Here is a 21,153-nt window from a genome sequence, read left to right on the forward strand (position 1 = left end):
AATGAGCATTGATAGGCCATTATTTTACTGGCTACAGGGGAAGAGAGGCCCTCTAGAAGTCTAGTGATAAGCCAAGCTTAAGACTCCAAGTCACTTAAAACCTCAACAAACCAAACGAAACCCTGACCGGCCAAAAACTGTACAAATTGTCTTTAATGTTACTTTAATAGTGATTTGATGATTATGCCAATGAAATCAGTTAGCAAGGTGACTGAATGTACATGACGTAGAGCGACCTTGAAACATACGGCTACGCTGGTAGTGCTTTTCAGGCTCAAGGAATGAGCCTCATCTTAGATAGTCTCACGTGGCCAAACATCAAAAATCTTGTCATTGTCACACTGCCCTCAGAGGTCTGGACGATGTTCTATTAGCCAAATTGGTTTTTAATTGACTGCAAGATTACTATTGGATGTTCCATTTCAACGAATACTCCCCCATATGGCAAAATTAGGTTGAGGGGCTGCTACGTGTTATTTTAAGTAATATGGCATTTAATAAGTAAAGTCTCTGCGGTTCTGTTGAGAGCGTTAATATGACTAAAGCATATGTACTATGGATAGTGCTCTTATTAATATATGCTTACAAATATCTAGGCATTTGAATAGACAGAAAAACCCATTTGGTTGAATTAAGAAACAGAGAATACAAATGGGCATCTTACATAAAAACAGTTTATGCTTCTCACTAAGTATTTAAAAGATGAATATTCAGGTGATTATTCAGTTACAAGATGAATATTCAGGTGACTGTTCAATTAAAAGATTAATATTCAGGTGATTATTCAGTCAAAAGATGAATATTCAGGTGATTATTCAGTCAAAAGATGATTATTCAGGTGATGTTCCTGCAGGTCCCAGACTATGGTGACATCATCTAAATAAACAGACCTGCATAATACAAGTTCAATAAAGCTGTTAGTTGGAGTTCATCATAGTACACTGAGCTTTACTACAGGCAGCAGTTTAAGCAGGCAACGGATCACTGCATTCTTGTAACGATTCAGGACACTTGACGCAGGAATTTAGGAAGCAAGTGCTCAATGTTTACTTAAATTAAAAACCAAAACCTAGAAAAATCCACCAGGTAAATGGTAACACATGTCCGGACTCACAACGAAAAACAAGACTGGACAAGTGGTGGTGGTGTGTATTTACCGACAAGGGGTGCCTATAAATGGCAAACACGTGTGCTTAATAAACAGGTGAAATGGAACGGGGAAACTAGCACAGTGGATGTTGTGGGTGTCACAATCCTCCATCAAAATGGGTGCATTTCTCTTGACTGCCTCACTGTACAACGACGTGGGGTCCAGCAGAGGGCAAGATAAACCCGGCCTGGCAAGGTGTAGACGTCTGACTGGGCTGTCTTGTATCTTAGCACCGTAGCGACTCTTTGTGATCTTACGAGCTCAAATGTGGATGTTAGCTGGAGAAGCCGTTCAACTGGCAGAAATGTCATGGTTGAGCAGGTAGCGCGTGATAAAAAGCTTTACGGTTTCTCAACATGTTCACCCTCTGTGTGGAGATTGCCACAACAAGACAAGGCAAGGATCACCGATTTCACATTGCGATATTGGGCGGTCAGAAAAATGGGGCAAATAAACTTTTTTAAATTTTATTTTGTTAACACGGAGGAGACCATGTGAGGGCAGTCCCTGACGGCCAGGGGAAGGTGTCCCGACTCTGAAGGCCTTACCTGCGCAGGGTAGGGGAGGAGACATCTGGGTACTTCCCCCCGGGCAGCCTGGCTCCCTGAGGCGGCAGTGTCGCTGAGCCCGGAGCCGTGGGACTGGCTTCGGAGGAGCCCACCTTCTCCCGGTCCGTCTGGTTGGACCCGGACAGGGGGGTCCCCGCTCCGCCGGGCTTGGGGACTTGGCCGTAGCTCTTGGGGCCAGGGAGCTTGTTGGACCTGGAGCTGAGGTTGGAGTCGATGCTAGTGCTGGAGAAGTGGTTGGCGCTGCGGCCCCTGCCGGAGGCCCTGCTGGGCCGTGGAAGACTCCGGTACTGCAGGGTGGAATGGGAGCTCACAGGGAGGTAGGCGTCGTCCACACTGGCCTGGCGCCCCAGGCCTCGACCCCCGTGGATCTGCACCGACTTGGGGATCTTTCCCAGGGTGGCAGAGCCACTGGTGATGGTCACCCCGCTGGCCGTCACCACGCTCACACCCACGCCGGCATACTTCTTGAAGCCAAAGGTATTAGTGGCAGGGGCACGGCTGGAGGAGGGAGGGGGCTTCTTGGACTCCTCCCCACTGCAGCGGCCCGTGTCCGACGGGGAGCGCAGCACGGCGCCGCTGGTCCGGGGACAGAGATGACGTTGGCCTTTCTCAGACACCTTGGCGTCGTCTGTTTTGCCTGTGGGTGAAGACACAGTCTGTCAACCGTGGACCAACACAGTTTTACAGTAGCATCAAACATCCTGCTGGGCTGTACCAACACGTTGGAACTCAAAGGCCTGGCTGCCTTATACTTAAAAGTGGAAAAGAATATATAAAAAAAGGTGGGGGATCGCCAAATCTTCAAAAGCCTCTCCAGAGAGTGGTTTAATCACACAGCAACCTGGGCCCTGATCTCTGATCTCACCAGATAAAACCCTCTCTGTGGGTGACTGCTGCCCGCCTCATTACCTGCTACAGGAACACATGGAGATCACACTGACAAGAAAACCATGCAGAGACTGGCTGTTTGGGCTCTGGACAGACACAAAATGGCCGCCGTGTGTCTGTCTGTCCCTGCTGCGTAAGTACCTGTCCCATGGGTCTTTAGCGAGCCACTGCTCGGCAGGATGGGTCCCTTGGTCCTGGGCGAGGTTACGCCCACCTGTGCACTCATCCCCCTCCTCCAGGAGCCTGTGTGCGACACGGAGGGCGTTTTGCGACCCGAGGAGCTCCTGTCCGACTCGTCCGACATGTCCGATGGGTGGCGGCACCACTTGGAGCTCAACTGCATTTTGACCCCGCTGTCCGAACCCCCGTCTGACCTCTTGAGCACGTCGCTCCCGGACCACGCGGAGTTCTGCTCGATGGCACAGTGCTTCTCCATATCCGTCTGGAGCTGAGCGGAAACGAAATTCAAGCGTGTTACTTCTGTTTATTCAAACGCTGTAGACACGGTAAACATTCAAATTCCGTGTGTCTCTATGACTCATTTGCAGCCCTGGTCGGAAAACACACAGTCAACACCAGGACGCTCGTCAAGTCACTTAATACTTAATACAAATATTATGAGCAGGTCAAACACCAATGAAAACGACAGCTTTTCAGGTGCTTGACAATGATGGGGATTGCAGTCTAATTTTGGTACCTTCTGTTGTCACCTTAGAAGTGACGCGGGGTGCAGTTGAACATTAACACTGGCTGATGTCAATGCCGCCCAGGCAACCTGTCTGTGTTTTTTTATTTTTATATATGTAGCAAGTGGAGGAATCCCTTGACAAACATGGCTCACGTTCTTTAAGACAAGGAACAGAAAACTAAAAGCTGTGTTTACTGAATCAGCCTAGGTCGCTTCTCTCTGTATCAGTCACTTGGTTTGGGGCTTAATGAACGAGGCCATGATAAGGAGGGCAAGCGGCGGACTACAGGGGAGGCCTTTGGGGGGCGGGGGGGGGGGGGGGGGGTGTGGGGGTCTCCCGGAAACCTGCCAAGACTGACATTACCACTTCAAAATGAAATATCTAATATTTGGGGAGTGGGGAGAGACAAACATGGACAAGAGAGCCAGACCATTACACCCACCCTACAAATAAACAATGTGTTCGGAGTGCAGTTGTGTGTTTTCACAGCACTAGCCAAGCTTACATCAGCCCCGGTCATTGTTCTACTAGCTACTGAAAATACCAATAAAAAATGATTGCTGGGGAAAGAATGTTAATGGTCTTCGTTTTTATCAGCCTGAATCCCAAACACTGTTATCTCCATAACCGCAATAATAAATCCAAACCATATTCTACAGAGCAGCAGAAAAATGCAACACAAAGCCATTCTATAAAAGGCAATAGCATTACAAAGAAAATGGGAGGAGACTTTGTGACTGATTTTTGGCATGAAGTACTGGTTTTGGGGTCCGACTTCATTCAACTGTTGGTAGTTAAAGCCCACTAACTTGTTAAGTTGTTGGCATGGAAGAATGCAGTGAAAAACAGTAGAGAATCAAAAGTGAAAAGTGTTTCAAAGCTACAGTTGTTCTTCTTGTCTACACAATGTACTTATTGACCAGAAATAATCTTGCTGCAGTCTTCTACACCACAACCGTGTCAACAGCTTTATTTCTGAGGAAACCTACTCAGTGCTGTTCATGGTGTGTTTCAGGCAGAAGGCACTGTCTCTTTTTGTGGTAAAATTATTAGATTTTGGGTATTAAAACGTGGAGCCACATTTTTTTTTACTGAAATATTCTACTCAATTCAGATTAATTTAAGAGTTTCTATTTTCTTTCATGAGAAGCAATCAGGGACATTTCAGGTACAACTCAAGTTGTGGGTATGCAACAGAAACAATCTGTAAGTGTGTACGGAACTTTGTGTAACCTGAACTGCCATAACTGGCTGTAAATAATACACAGCCTATCACACAGCCTTTAACTTAAGCAATGACATATGTATGTTTGTGAGGGAGTGAGTGTGTCTGATGAGGTCATGGGTCAGGCCTACTTTTAATTAGGTGCATTTCTTTCACCTTACAGCTCTCTCAGTGATCGGCCCATATAAGGACAGAGTCCTGAATCAAAGGCTACAGAAAGATGTTTGAGGTTAAAAAATCCGATATAGCTGGTTTAGATTACAGAACTACCAAAAAAGGATTGCATCATACTGTGGCCCTCAAAACTATTCAACCCCTTTGGCTCTTCCACATTTTATTGTTACAACATGAAAGCAAAATGGATTTGCCACTAATCAACACATAAAGTCTATAATGTGAAAAGCAAAATCAATCACAAATACAAAACATAAAATCTGTTTTCCTTGACTCAAAATCTGGTAGAGACAACTTTGGCAGCAATTGTAACGCTGTAGGCACGAGCCAGGCAGAGGGAGAACTGAGGACTTCCAACAAGGAACAAAAAGGTAACAAAAACAGAAACAACGTCAGAGTGATACGAAAACCAAACTGACAACAAACACTAGGGAAGGAGGAACTAAAACAGGGACAGAGATGAGGAACACAGGTGGAGTAAATAAAGACAAATAGGAGACTGCACTCCAAATGAAGAAGAGAGGGCATTGGATTCCACTGGCACGACAGGCCTGCCATGCCAGGACATGGCAGCAATAACACCCATGAGTCAATTAGGTTAAGTTTCTAGAAACAGTGCACATCTGGACACAGAATTTTTTTGCCCATTATTCTTGTGCAGAATTGCACAAGCTCTGTCAGGTTGGATAGGGACTTTTGGTAAACAGCAATCTTCAACTATTTGATGAGTCTTCTCCCAAGTCCCAGGTTTTGGCTGACAGTCACTCAATTAGCCTACGTCAGCAAAAAGGTTTTCAGTTAGTAAGCAAGTCTAGCGGTTAACATATACAGCCAGCAACATGTGGGATACCCCAAGAAACTGCTACTCACATTATGACATTTCAAGTCATTCATCAGACAGTATACAGTTAGTGCATTCAAGATTGCTAGGTGGGGCAACCACAACCTAGTAACAGCAGGTACACCTTACTTGACAAGTAGCCATCCAAGTCTGGGCTAGAAGAAAGGGCTGATATACAAAAATTAACAATCTGATATTTTTTGTGGCCTCCATTTCAATAAAATGCACCCATCCCTGTTCTTAAAGATGCAGATGTATACTTGAGAATAAGTACCTACTGGTTGAAGTGTCAGGGCAAAGCTAACTCTGAACTGGGTGGTAATGACGTATGCTTGGCTGAGATATAAATCAACACTCTGAAGCAACCACATCAACATATACTGCAAATCAGAAACATATGTAATATATTTCACTCTGCTCATTCTTTCCCTCTGCATTTGAAAGTGCAGTGCCAGTGCATGCAGTTCAGCCCCTAGCGGCGTCTTCAGCCCTTCGCGCCGTGTTCAGCCCCTAGCGTAGTGTTCAGCCCCTAGCGCAGTGTTCAGCCCCTAGCGCAGTGTTCAGCCCCTAGCGCAGTGTTCAGCCCCTAGCGCAGTGTTCAGCCCCTAGCGCAGTGTTCAGACTGATGCAAAAGAATTAGGTAAAGGTGAAAAAAGTACATTTCTGGTGTATTACATAGGAGTCCTTGGTGTATTACATAGGAGTCCCTGGTGAATTACATGGGAGTTCCTGGTGTATTACATGGGAGTCCCTGGTGTATTACATGGGAGTCCCTGGTGTATTACATGGGAGTCCCTGGTGTATTACATGTGGTTAGGGCTGAACCTACATGTCCCTCTAGGTCCCTGCAGTGATGTGGTTAGGACTGACCCTACCTGTCCCTCTAGGTCCCTGCAGTGATGTGGTTAGGACTGACCCTACCTGTCCCTCTAGGTCCCTGCAGTGATGTGGTTAGGACTGAACCTACCTGTCCCTCTAGGTCCCTGCAGTGATGTGGTTAGGACTGACCCTACCTGTCCCTCTAGGTCCCTGCAGTGATGTGGTTAGGACTGACCCTACCTGTCCCTCTAGGTCCCTGCAGTGATGTGGTTAGGACTGAACCTACCTGTCCCTCTAGGTCCCTGCAGTGATGTGGTTAGGACTGACCCTACCTGTCCCTCTAGGTCCCTGCAGTGATGTGGTTAGGACTGAACCTACCTGTCCCTCTAGGTCCCTGCAGTGATGTGGTTAGGACTGAACCTACCTGTCCCTCTAGGTCCCTGCAGTGATGTGGTTAGGACTGACCCTACCTGTCCCTCTAGGTCCCTGCAGTGATGTGGTTAGGGCTGAACCTACCTGTCCCTCTAGGTCCCTGCAGTGATGTGGTTAGGACTGACCCTACCTGTCCCTCTAGGTCCCTGCAGTGATGTGGTTAGGGCTGAACCTACCTGTCCCTCTAGGTCCCTGCAGTGATGTGGTTAGGGCTGAACCTACCTGTCCCTCTAGGTCCTTGCAGATGACCGACGGGGTGTTGACATAGGAGCTGATGGAAGAGCTGGTGTTGATGTCATCTGTGTCACTGATCCCACTGCTGACTGAGCTGCTGTCGTCCCAGCTGGAGGTGGAGACCACAGTGACAGACTATGAGTTGAGAGTGAACATGATGAGACCGAAGGGGAATACATAAGACAGAACTAAGAGAAGTGAGAGAGTAGAGAAACAGAGAGCCATTAAAAAGTGAGACGCTGTACAAATAGATAAATAAGAGATTCTATACAGACAGACTCATTAATAAGGGATGCAGTAGAGACAAAGCCATTCATGAGAGAATTTCGGCTCACGACTGAAGGCAAAACCCCATCTTGTTTGTTTGTTCCTGTCACTCTCCCCAATTTAGTCATATTCAATTGGCGATGGGTACACACTGCTCGCTCAATCAGGATGTTAATATCGGCATCTACACACGAATGATGGGAAGCTTTATACGTTTGATTTAGCAGGGGTCCAAGTTGCTACAAGGAGTGGCTAGAGGGCGATGAGGCAAGGCAAGCATATCTGATGAACAACACCCCCAAACCAGTACTATGCATTTGCACCGCCCTTTGTAACACCCATGTAACACCCCACAAACAGGATTCTAATCCTGGTCACTCAATGACACATCTAACTGCGAAGTCAATCAATCAATCACATTTATTTATAAAGCCCTTTTTACAACAGCAGTTGTCAAAAAGTGCTTTACAGAGACACCCGGCCTTAAACCCCAAGGAGCAAACAACAGTAGTGTCGGATTTCAGTGGCTAGGAAAAACTCCGAATTTTAGGAAGAAACCTAGAGAGGACCCAGGCTCAGAGGGGTGACCAGTCCTCTTCTGGCTGTGCCGGGTGAGATATTAAGAGTCCAATTGGACAAATTTATAAATTTCTCTGGGCTAAATCCAGAGTCTATTTGATTTTAGACTAGGTTAAAAGAGTGACCAGGTGGACACGCACAGGGACAGCAACGGGCCCCCCAAACCAGGTAATCCGCAGGTGTGGACCAGGACCTCATCTCCTCCTAAATTTTTAAACTGGAGGAGACTGAGAAAAGTTAGAAAGTGCATTCCTCATATCCCCCAGCACAATAATATAGCAGCGTAACACCTTGGAACTCAGACAGGGGGGTCCAGCGACACTGTGGCCCTACCCGGGGGAGGCCCCGGACAGGGCCCAACAGGCAGGAAATCAATCCACCCCCATTGCCAGGCATCAACCAAAGGGACACCCACCAACCGCAACCCCCCTGAATGAGGGCCGAGCATTGCCAGCAGCGTACAGCCCAATTGCACAAGTGCGCAACAGAGAGTCAACAACAAGCCAGTGACTCTTCCCCCGAAAGGCATTGGAGGGAGGGCATCCATTGGCACACCGTTCTCTTCACAGATGAGAGCAGGTTCACACTGAGCACATGACCAGGTCTGGAGATGCCGTGGTGAACGTTATGCTGCCTGCAACATCACCCAGCATGACGGGTTCAGCGGTGGGTCAGTGATGGTCCGGGGAGGCATATCCTTAGGATGGTCACACAGACCTCTACGTGCTAGCCAACGGTACCCTGACTGCTGTTAGGTACTGGGAAGGAACTCACCGATGCCCTGACTCAGGTCTGGGAGGGGATCCCCCAGGGCACCATCCACCGTCTCATCAGGAGCATGCCCAGACATTGTCAGGAGTGCATACAGGCACGTGGGGGCCATACATACTACTGAGTCACATTATGATTTGCTGTGATGAAATTCACTGAAGTTGGAACTGCCTGTGATTTCAATTGTTTCCTTTGACTTTCTGTGTGTGAGTTTGAATCCAGCCCTCAATCGGTTGGTGATTCTGGTTTCCACTGACTGTTGTTACGTCATTTTGTTCTCAATGTATTACACAACGTACAGTAAAGATTTGGATCTTCAATATATTTCTTTCATCAAGACCCAATGCGTGATTTAAGTGTTCCATTCATTTTTTGGAGCGGTGTGTATATGTAAAATACACCCCATAACCTCCAGAATGTCATGTGAAAACGTATTTACTTCCCATATATTTAAATATATAAATATATATATATAAGGAATCACTACTCAGAGGTGTATGCAGGGACATGGATGTAAGTTGCTTTTTATTGATTATGAAAACTAGTTGCAATGTTCTTATTTAAGTTCACTACAAAGTAGTCTATATGTATATCTGGCATCATTGTCTACTGGTTATGATTTGTGTCAAACCACTACGCTACAGAAACGTTTTGTAACCGGGAAAATGTCTAAGCTTAAGGGTATATACCATATTTCCCAATGTGTGGTGTAAGCTTTTTAGTGGACTTCTGGACCCAAGATCAACGTGCTGCTGCTAAGCTTTGTCCACTGTCTGAGAGACTGCAGGAAGCTCAGCATTTTAAGCTATACAAAGGTACCAAGAAGATGGCTGTGGAGTCAAAGCGTTGTGGGACATTCTAACCCCCTTTAGTATCTATATTTATAATGTCTCTAAACAAAACATTTTTAAAAAAGGAATAGGGAAATTGTTGCTCATCTATTCCTGGGTTAGTGTGCATTTGCCAAAATAAAAATAATAAAAAAGAACTACAGTAGCTGTTCACATTTAATCGAACCACTGTACCAAAAATTAACCCTGACTCCAGAACGACAACCACTAACAAACTGAAATCAACAGAATGCCTGCGCTAAGTGGCCGCTGAGGCCCGTTTGAGGTTTATTGTCCCAGAAGAAGGTTCCAGGCAAACCAGTAGGTGACAGAGGTCTGGCCAGACACATTGTGAAGCCAGCTGCCTGCACGGTACCCAGTCATGCTCTGCTGCCACATCTAGCCTGTCTCCCTGTACTGGTCTTCACACCCACACAACACAACTCAATCTACACAGCCACACTTAAAACAATCCATCTTTTCACTAAGCCAGGGCTGAATCATGCAAGACAAGGCCAAGGGCTGGAGGGGCGGCATAGCTGGAAAAGGTCCACACACACACACACACACACACACACACAGAGAGAGACAAAGACACACACTGAGTATTCAAAATGTCTCCTTTTGTTCGGTTTTAGCTCGGGAGAGTTCTACTGTACCCGTCAGTACAGTATGAGGTAGAGTAGTTAGCTTTTAGGAATCACCTGTGTCTCGCATAGTTAAAAAAAAAAAAGCACTTGAATAAAGACAAATAAGGCAACAATACTGTGTCCCACTCCCGCTTGGGAAACCATAACAACTACAATCAACTTTAATTAAAATCAAGAAATCTGTAATTAATGTAATTGTTTTATTTCATACCCTTGCAGGTGGACTGAGAACATATTCTTATTTATAGCAACAATCTGGGAGAAATTAGCCATAATTGCCTTGCTCTCAGACACAACAAAATATTTTTGATCTATCCTGTTCAGGGTTTCAATCTAGCCACCTTTCGGTTACTAGTCAGACTGTGTAGATTAACTGCTGCTCATTAACTAAGATGTTTGGTGCAACATTCATCTAAAAACAAGTTGTCGCCCACCTGATTACAAACAAAAATTATCTGAAAAATACTGTTCATAGATCCCACTCCTACTACGACTGTACTGTTTTTGACCAATCACAGTGAGTGACATGGACTTTGGCAAAACCAAAACATTTTTTAAAAGACAAGTGAACCAAATGTTGACATAATATATGCACGAACAGGTTTGGCAAGGAAGCATAAGGACAGTTTTACTGGGCTGTGGGAGGTAAAGTTGTCAAAACAATCCATATTTCCTTCTATCTATCCAGAACAGGACTGGGGGCAGAGGTTCAGACAGGTTATGGTTGAGCCTTTGCTATGCTATCAAACTTGATTATTTGGTAAATGGAGGAGGGGATCACCTGAGGGTTATCTAGGTTTGGAGTCAGAGGTTGCAAGGTTGTAGAGTGAGCTCTCAGTCCTCCTTCAGAGGTTGACTGACAGCTCCTCTAGGGCATGGGGAGGAGAGCTGTACATATAGGTTATATCCTCCCCTCCTCTCTACAGCTCCTCATGGTGTAGGGCCGACGTCACGGGCCCCAAGTGGCTCGTATGGTAGAGCAAGGCTATTACAACACCAGACATGTGGGTTCAATTCCCAGGGGGGACCATTTAAAACAACAAAAATTTAATTGAACTAATTTCTGTTGGGATCATTCTTAACTCCAAGATAAAATAGATAATGTGAATATCATGTAGCCAGTCGTGTTTGTTAGATTGCAGAGACTAGAGTGTCTGTTGAGTGGAGCACAGCAGGAAGCCCAGACATTTACTGTCTGTGTGTCGTTGATGTAGCAATACACAGGCAGAACCCCAGAGAACCATGGGACAGTCTCTAGGGCAGGAAATGACGCCTGCCTGTCTGTTGGACCTTTCCGTCTGCTTCGGTCAGGGTGGCAATCCATTCGTTTTCACTAGACTTTTCACCTCTATGTAATATATTCAAAGCTGTTGCCAAGCAATGAACACCTAACTCCAAGCTGCTCAAGTCATTAGCCCGAAGACAAATTGGTGCCGCACAAGCATGACTTTATTTTATCAGAATAAAACCACACTACAGCTAAAAATCTACAAACAAACAAAATGTTTTTTATAGAAAGACAAATACAACCGAGGATTCTTCTTTGGTAGAACGGCTGATTGCTGACATAAAAAGCTGGTTTGACAGTCCACAAGAGCAGACGGAGGAGGATTAGGGAAGATAAAACACCCCTGAGGCCAAAACCAAGCTCTCTACAAACACTGTCTGTACAGCACTCAACAAAGACGTGCCTGCATTAATAAAATATCACTCAGAAGAAGCACCACTGTTTAAGTGCAATTTGCATGCATGAATAAAATCAAGCGCCCCTAATATTAAGCAATGCACAACATTAGATTTGATCACAATGAAAAGCCCTTTTAGGAGCTCCTGTACGGGTTTCAGTCACAAAAAAACAATAAAAAACAAAAACTGAAACTGCTTTACATTTAACCAAAATTTGAACGAACACACACAAGCTATATACAACCTCACAAAAACACTCTCTAATCTCGATCTGACACAAACAATAAAACGATAGGGAACAGAAGCCAGTGAATGAGCAGAGATTCCGCACTCTAGAACCCCCTAACCCTCTAGAACCCACTGACCCTCTAGAACCCCCTCCTGATGTGTCTGTCGGCCAGTCTGTGCGTACCTGAGAGAGCGGGTACCTGCAGCAGCCAACGGTGCTGTCTCTCTGCAGCAGGGGCTGCTGGGAGCATTCGGAGGGAAGCCGCTGAAATCGGAGCGACCAGCGGAGAGCCTCATGTGTAAGCTTCCCTCGTACTGCTCAGTGCTCTGCCTGAGTACACTGACGAAGCTGACTGATCTCTACCCAGCCACGCACGCACGCACACACACACACACACACACGCGCGCGCACTGAGGGGTGCGGCCTCAAACACCCACACCCACAGAACAGCCAAGGAGGGGAGTAGAGAGTTAACCTGGGAAGCACTTCATACACCACTTCAGCTTCTGAGTCACCCTCCAAGTCAGAGCTGGTAAAACAGACCTGAACCTGTGTGCGCCCTTTAAACACAGGTAATCCTCAGAAGTCAAACATGATCTGAGAAAAAGCTACTCAAAGAAGCTCTAAAGCCATATTTGCATAAACCAAGTGTTTCCAGTTGGCCTTATTCCGCCAGGGGGACGGTGTGTTGGACGCTAGGGGGTGCGGGTAAAAACAACAAGGCCAGGGGGACGCATGTTGCTGGGTTTTCATGAGCTAATTCCAATCTCATTTGTACATTCCAGCCAGGCTCACTTGCTTTCCCTGCTTTGCCTAAAAAGGATTGTTCAGGGTCATGTCCCCAGGGTCAGGGCTCTTTACCAGGCTGACTCGCTAACTCTGGGAAAAACATTAACATTAAGCAACGAAGCCAAACTAACCTCTGGGTCATGCACATACCTCTCCAACTGACAATTCCAGTGACAAGCATTTTGTAAAGATCACCAGAATGACTGGAAGGCTGGCAGTACCTTCGGATGGAACCCCCCCCCCCCCCCCCAAAAAAAAATGTAAAATCAATTAATGAGCAGAAATCTATTACTTATACAGTATAGCACCACAAAACATGGTGCCAAACCTGAAAGCTGTTTAAAGCAAACAGGCTTTACATATGAAAACCCAGCAGATGTATTTAAAGCATTGCTGTCTGGCATTATAAAGCCAGACAGCTATACATTCAGAATCCGCATTTAGAGCAAGTCTGATGGACACCTTCCTGGCTAGCCAGCCAGCAGCCGAAACCCAGTCTTGTGTAATGACATGGCAGCCGTAAAGCCAGAAGACTGTCAGGAATTCAGCAGAACAATATCTATGGATTCTCTCTCCTCGACACGCAAATGGCTGTCTAACAAACAAGTGGAGCACACACGCAGCAGAGAAATCACACCATTTCCACTGATTTATGTTCTCCTGGAAAACAATGAAAGAAAAAAAAAATGGAGAAGCCGACCAAAACGGAATTAGCCCATTCAAGTTGTTCTCCACGTGCGCACAGGCAGAACATTCAAGTAGCCCAAATTCAGGTTGCACGCTTTTGGCTGCTCTCCGCAAAAACATTTGAACCAGTGCCTGACGTGAACCCAAGTCAAGCTTTCTTTGTTTTCTGCTGAGACTGTGTGAGCTGAAGATGAACTCTGGATTAGCAGGTTAAAGCGCAGAGTGGTTTTCAGCACACACAGACACCTGCGCGCCACACACACTTAGGCAAAACAACGTGAGCCGGAACACACATACCCACAACCTGGAAAAAACCCAAAGGCAGCGCACCGACTAACATCTCAGACATATGACAACAGCAAACACGGAAATGGTCATTTTAGCATTGTGTTCTTCTGTTATCATTCGCTGAGTCTTCCATTGGTTCTATGGAGAGATAAAAATAATGGAGGGAAATTAACAGAGCACTTCATTTACTACCATCAGTCATTCCTGGGGCAACCCAGTCAATACTGAGGTGTAGGGAAAAGGAGGTGGCAGAACAGAGTTTTGTTTCACTGGCTAATTTGCATGCCAATCGGCTTCAGGGTGTTATTCCACTCAAGAGAAATAAGACTATTGTCTGAAGCACTTAATTACCCCTATTTGGGGTGTGAAACGCCTCTATTCAAACCCTACAATGGAGGGCCAAATGTAATTCCATTTCACAGCAGTTGGACAGGGAGTTTGAAAAGGCCTCTCTTCCCTTCCGCATGAGGTCAAGTGGCCGGAACTGAGATGGATGAACGACAATACAAAGAAAACCCTACAAAATGGATTTTAAACCCTTGATTTGTTTTGTCTTATAAGCTTGGACGTCAAACCGTGTCTTAATAACAGTCAAATAATTGAATTGTATCGGCCCCGCATTCCACTGTCAAAAACATTGTGCTCACTGATACTGAAGCATCGTTTGTTTTGCTCTGGGAAGTGGTGGCTTCCTTGACTAGATGACCAGATAACGAGGTGTTCCATATCTTTTTCTCTCTGTCAGACGCTGTGTTTGCAGAGGGGTCCCTATTGGTGTATTAGCTAAGCCTCCTCATAGCCAAAACTCAGCAGACCAGACACAGCTCCGGGGGGATGGGCACGAAACCCAGCCAGCTACCCACTGCTAGGCTAGGTTAATCCACCTTCATGACACTCTGTGCTCCTCTAGCTCATTCTGTTTTAACTCCTACAAAATGGAACGATATTATTTTTGTTTTCACACAGCATACAGCGATTTGCTGGACTTTAGTCAATATTACACAGTGTCCCCTGTATCCTTACAACTCTTTTAAAGGTGTCAGGGAATGGTTTCATTTCAGGAGCTACTGATGTGAATCCCACACGAGGTCGTCCTCCTTGTGTAGCAGCTGTTATGTTGCAGCTACATTATATCTTCCACAGAGTGCAGAGGAATGTGATGTTCTTCACTTCCTCAACGGGCCAAATCCCATGAACCGACAAAATGCTCATGCTGTCAGAATGCTTTCACGCTTTTTGATTGCACCATTATTAAGTGGACCACCCTGAGATTGTAATGAATGACTCACATTGATCATATTACACAAGGCAGGAAGTCGTGAATACAAAACAGACTGGCTGTCTGACTGATGGCCACACCAACCCGGAGCACTTTTCCTGCATATCACATTCAAAACAAAACACAAAAGCGGTGGACCTCTTGGTTTAAAGGAACTTACTGTAAATTCACAGCTAAAAAGTGTCCACATCTCCACGGCGTGTTCATACCTTCATCCAGTTTGTCTGTATGTGTAGCAGACACATTCCCACTGTGGTCAGGTCAAAGCAGAGTCAGAGACCACACAACCTACAGCTGATCAAGTAAGCAGCCTGGCAGACAGTCAACATGGTGGCAACTACAGCCCTCTCTCAGAAAGACAGACAGACCTGGGCTATCTGATCAACTACAGCCCTCTCTCAGACAGACAGACAGACAGACCTGGGCTATCTGATCAACTACAGCCCTCTCTCAGACAGACAGACAGACAGACCTGGGCTATCTGATCACTATCAGCCCACAGCACAACCAAGACAAAGCCAGAGGACTCTGTGTTCTGGTCTATGCTAGCAGCATTGTGTTCCCTCCAAAGGCTGGAGTGAAGTCCTCTCCCGGCCAAATCCCTCTGTGGTTGAGGTGTGTGTGTGTGTGTATGTGTGTCGATGGGCTACAGCAGTGAGACATTGATAATGCTCCCCTCTGGTTTTCCTTTTCATGAAATTCAAACACCTCCTGCTCACTCTGCTACTGTACTCACAGTAGTGTTACCTCAGTCCTCGCCTGTGTTCAACAATAGTGTTATCTCAGTCCTCGCCTGTGTTCAACAATAGTGTTACTTCAGTCCTCGCCTGCGTTCAACAATAGTGTTACCTCAGTCCTCGCCTGCGTTCAACAATAGTGTTACCTCGGTCCTCGCCTGCGTTCAACAATAGTGTTACCTCGGTCCTCGCCTGCGTTCAACAATTGTGTTACCTCAGTCCTCGCCTGCGTTCAATAATAGTGTTACCTCAGTCCTCGCCTGTGTTCAACAATAGTGTTACCTCAGTCCTCGCCTGTGTTCAACAATAGTGTTACCTCAGTCCTCGCCTGTGTTCAACAATAGTGTTACCTCAGTCCTCGCCTGTGTTCAACAACAGTGTTACTTTAATACTATCCTGTGTTCAACAACAGTGTTACTTTAATACTGTCCGGTGTTGAACAGTGGTGGAACCATAATACTACCCAGTGTTTTCCATTAGTAGGTACCTTAATACGATCTGGTGTTTAACAGTAGCGACCCCCCCCCCCCCCCCATTTAATGTTGTGGATGTCTCTTTAATGGCAAATCCTCTGAATATTAATGCATTTTTGTCCAGGAGCCCAATCTACCACTCCACTCCTCCCTCTCAAAGTGCACTGCCTGTGTACCTTTGAAGGGATGGATTCTCACTTGAAATGTGTGGGTGGACAAGCTCAACAGGCTGCTTGTAAAGAGCTTTTAAGGGATCCAAATCCTTATCTGGTATGTATGATCTATAAAATATTATCAACACTGAATAATATATCCAACACAGCGGGTTGAGTGGAGCATCAATCATAGTCAGAACCCACAAGCCCGCTGCTTTTAGGCAGTTGTCAGCATCTAAAAAAAAAAAGATGACACGGCAGTAAAGCTGGGGGGCAAGAAACACACGTAACAAGACAGGGTGCTGAGTTCCCCCTCGTCTCTTTCAGACTGCCCCCAGGCAGGAGACGGCTGTCAATAGGACAGTCCCCAAGATCCACTGGCACCGAGCATCCAGACACACACCAGTCACGTCAGTGTAATTACCAATGCTACCAACAGTGTTTTCATGCTTGTTATTCGTGCCAGTTTGAGCTCAGATACTCATCCTGTATTAGATGCGATAGCTGTTTGGAACCTTCACTGGAAAGGCGGTCCGGCAGTCTGCGTTATGTAAATGTAGTTAATTAATTAATAACCCCTCCCCCCACTTAGGACAAACACAATGCATCTGTTTACTGGCAGAATACAGTTTCTCAACCAGGAAACGTAAGCTTTTAGACAGTATCTGTAGCATACCAGACTCTATCGTCCAGATGCACATGTAAAGTGTAGGCCAGAAACGGATGGCCCTACACTATGTATCGTTGCTCTCTCCAGTGAAAACTGTTGTTCAAAACTGTCGACGCCATCATTAATAACTCAGGAGACCCCTGTTGATTCGCTTTGTGTCGGAAGACAGCTGGGTCTCCTTTGTGTGTCCGTCCTACTGGCTCCATTAGGTCCTGAGACGGCACAGGGAAATGAGAGAATGACAGAAGACCTGAGACGGCACAGGGAAATGAGAGAATGAGAAGACCTGAGACGGCACAGGGAAAAGAGAGAATGAGAAGACCTGAGCTAGAGATTCTAGATGTCTCTGTGCATGCTTTTTGGGTTAATATAGACCACAACTCCTTGTGCAGTAAAAGAGGAGGGGTTACCATGATTCTCTCGTCTTTTCAATAGACAAAAAAGTCAGTTATCGCCACCTATATTGATGGTTATTGCCTGAATGTCATTCACATAGGAAAGAAAAACGAACGTTGGTGTGCCATGAAATTAAATAGCTTCGGTAGCGTAAGGATTGTGTTTAGATTCACTTGCATGAGCTCAACTCTTAGAACTATTCCAAGTAGTAAGACATTAGTATTACTGGTTTGTAAGATATTATAATGGCCAGTGGCAAAAGCCATACAGATCATAGATGCTATCTGTAGTGGAAGTAAATTATTAATACTTTTTTGTGGTCAATTTAACACAATGCTTAATGGTGTGTACTAGCTACATATTCAAACTTGTTGTGACATTAATGTTGACAAAGTGATCTAATGAGATGCAATTTTATGACGAGGTAGTATGTCCCAATCGGTCTCAATACTGGCATACGAGCTTACTTTAAACTAAACAGTACATACTTCACCATCACCCATGAAGTATGTACTTGCAGTATGTAGTAGGTAGTATGCGATTTGAGACTCAGCCTAGGCCTGTAACAGTCACAAAGAAGAGAAATGACTATACTACACTTCCCTTGGCAGGCTGAAGACACCAAGGGCTGTGACTGTCTGCCTTGAACCCATCAAACACTCATCTATAGCCTGTGGCACCAAGGAAAGCAATCAGTGTTTCCAGTCAGCCTGCCTCCCAACAATGGCACTTCTGTTGCTTCCAGACTGATCCGACCCATAGATATTTCAACAGTCTACAGCATTCCTCTGGCAGGAGCACAGATCTAATTCAACAACCAATCAGAACCAGGCCAAAAGTTCCGATGAACCTCTCAGTTTGGCCCATGGTTCTCCCGTGGCGATGTGTACGGAAGCCTTGTCTGACACGGACCCTGCAGGTGGGAGTGAGGTAAGGGCACGGGGGTGTTGGGTAGTGGCCTACCTGTCGGTGGCATCCCCTTGGCCCTTTGAAGTTTTGCGATGGAGTGTCTCCCGGACTGGTAGGCGATTGAGGCGCCCCGTGCACACGCTCGGCCCGCCATCAGTCATGTGTCTGCAGACCGACAATAAAATAGGTCTGTCAATGACAGAGGCAGTTGGGCAGTGAAGATTTCAGTTCCTGTCTGAGTCTCTGCCCCTGTCTGTCTGTCTGTCCTCTGCTTGGCCACAACATTGCAAGCTTTACAGATCCACTTCACTGACAGGATTAGAGCCCCAAACAATCCCGTCATGTACTTCATAATGTGTTGGACCTCCTGACCCCCAGGATGACCATAATGTTTGTAATCTAAAAACTGCAGAATCTGAGAAAATAATTTGGTTCATAACATAAACAACAATTGTTGAGGGTTTATAAGTTTCTCAGTCGAAATCTCTCCTTACACTAGCTTTACTGCAAGTTATGCATGTGACGTCAATGCTAATAAGATCAAAAAGTAAGAACCAATAAAATATCTCCTGTCAACATATACTGAAAATACGGCACAGTATTCAGAATGGTCACACCATCCCTACAATTCTTCCCAGACTAAAGCTGGCTTGTAGGCTAAAGGAATGACAGCATATAAGACAACAAAACGTGCCACAGTCAACTCAGCATTGTATGATGAGGGCTAGATAAACATCCTCAGTCAACACTACCTAAATACACCCTCCTTATCAGTTTTGATCCCATTTACGGGACCATTGTCTGGGTTTTTGCCCATAGCAACACCACAGACTTACCAGCTCAGGGTGAGATGAATTCATTGAATTTACGGCTTTACTGTCATCCCAGTGACTCCACCAAATCCCCAGCACGTGTCTCATATTAATCCAGACGACACAAGGAGAGTCAGCTTGTCTTAAAGTGTGACAGGAAGTTCACATCTCAGTTTAAACTACCAGTCATAAAACACAGACTGTTTACCAAGCATATAAAAGTACTCACTAAGCATTTTCTATAAATAACTCTCATGTGAGTTTTAATTATTATTATTTTTTTACAGAAAGTGCAGACGCTTTATGTTTACATTTTGATGCCTGGATTAGAGACATTTATTTATGCATGTCTATTTATGGCTTTGGCAAGTACAGCCGTCACTATCAGAATTTCAAGCTTAAGCACAGCAACAGGTTACTGTGACATCTGATTAACATGGGTTGGTCTTGGTTTTGTTTGGACGTTTTGAAAGTCATGACTGGAGTAACCAGAACCATCTGCAGTCACTACTAGTGTTAGCATACCCGTCTGAGGTCACTATTAGTGTTAGCATACCCATCTGTGGTCACTATTAGTGTTAGCATACCCATCTGTGGTCACTACTAGTGTTAGCATACCCATCTGTGGTCACTACTAGTGTTAGCATACCCATCTGTGGTCACTACTAGTGTTAGCATACCCGTCTGAGGTCACTATCAATCAATCAATCAAATTTATTTATAAAGCCCTTTTTACGACAGCAGTTGTCACAAAGTGCTTTACAGAGACACCCAGCCTTAAACCCCAAGGAGCAAACAACAGTAGTGTTGAATTTCAGTGGCTAGGAAAAACTCCCTAAGAAGGTCGAATTTTAGGAAGAAACCTAGAGAGGACCCAGGCTCAGAGGGGTGACCAGTCCTCTTCTGGCTGTGCTGGGTGAGATATTAAGACTCCAATTGGAATAATAAATAAATTTCTCTGGGCTAAATCCAGAGTCTATTTGATTTTAGACTAGGTCAGAAGTATGACCAGGTGGACAGGGACAGCAACGGGCCCCCCAAACCATGTAATCCGCAGGTGTGGACCAAGACCTCATCTCCTCCTAAAATGTAAAACTGGAGGAGACTGAGAAAAGTTAGTAGTGCATTCCTCATATCCCCCAGCACAATAATATAGCAGCGTAACACCTTGGAACTGAGACGGGGGGTCCGGTGACACTGTGGCCTTACCCGGGGGAGGCCCCGGACAGGGCCCAACAGGCAGGAAATCAATCCACCCACATTGCCAGGCATCAACCAAAGGGACACCCACCAACCGCAACTACTAGTGTTAGCATACCCATCTGTGGTCACTACTAGTGTTAGCATACCCATCTGTGGTAACTACTAGTGTTAGCATACCCATCTGAGGTCAATACTAGTGTTAGCATACCCATCTGAGGTCACTACTAGTGTTAGCATACCCATCTGAGGTCACTACTAGTATTAGCATACCCATCTGAGGTCACTACTAGTGTTAGCATACCCATCTGAGGTCACTACTAGTGTTAGCATACCCGTCTGAGGTCACTACTAGTATTAGCATACCCATCTGAGGTCACTACTAGTGTTAGCATACCCATCTGAGGTCAATACTAGTGTTAGCATACCCATCTGAGGTCACTACTAGTGTTAGCATACCCATCTGAGGTCACTACTAGTGTTAGCATACCCATCTGAGGTCACTACTAGTGTTAGCATACCCATCTGAGGTCACTACTAGTGTTAGCATACCCGTCTGAGGTCACTACTAGTATTAGCATACCTATCGGAGGTCAATACTAGTGTTAGCATACCCATCTGTGGTAACTACTAGTGTTAGCATACCCATCTGAGGTCAATACTAGTGTTAGCATACCCATCTGAGGTCACTACTAGTGTTAGCATACCTATCGGAGGTCACTACT

At 45.6% G+C, this 21,153-nt stretch overlaps 1 protein-coding gene across 9 annotated transcripts in view; it reads right to left on the reverse strand.

Moving 5' to 3' along the window:
- nav2b (neuron navigator 2b) overlaps positions 1-21,153 on the reverse strand; it is a 94,887-nt gene that overhangs the window by 16,790 nt on the left and 56,944 nt on the right. For 8 of the 9 annotated variants that reach the window (XM_034288501.1, XM_034288497.1, XM_034288500.1 and 5 more), the window contains 4 exons: positions 18,471-18,581; positions 7,010-7,130; positions 2,749-3,055; positions 1,699-2,356 (listed from right to left, as the gene is read on the reverse strand). In XM_034288501.1, coding sequence (XP_034144392.1) covers positions 1,699-2,356; positions 2,749-3,055; positions 7,010-7,130; positions 18,471-18,581 — 1,197 coding nt within the window. The remainder of the gene's footprint in view (positions 1-1,698; positions 2,357-2,748; positions 3,056-7,009; positions 7,131-18,470; positions 18,582-21,153) is intronic. The other variant, XM_034288503.1, reaches the window with a different exon arrangement.

This window comes from Esox lucius, chromosome 19, assembly GCF_011004845.1.
Source record: "Esox lucius isolate fEsoLuc1 chromosome 19, fEsoLuc1.pri, whole genome shotgun sequence".
Lineage (NCBI taxonomy): Eukaryota > Metazoa > Chordata > Actinopteri > Esociformes > Esocidae > Esox > Esox lucius.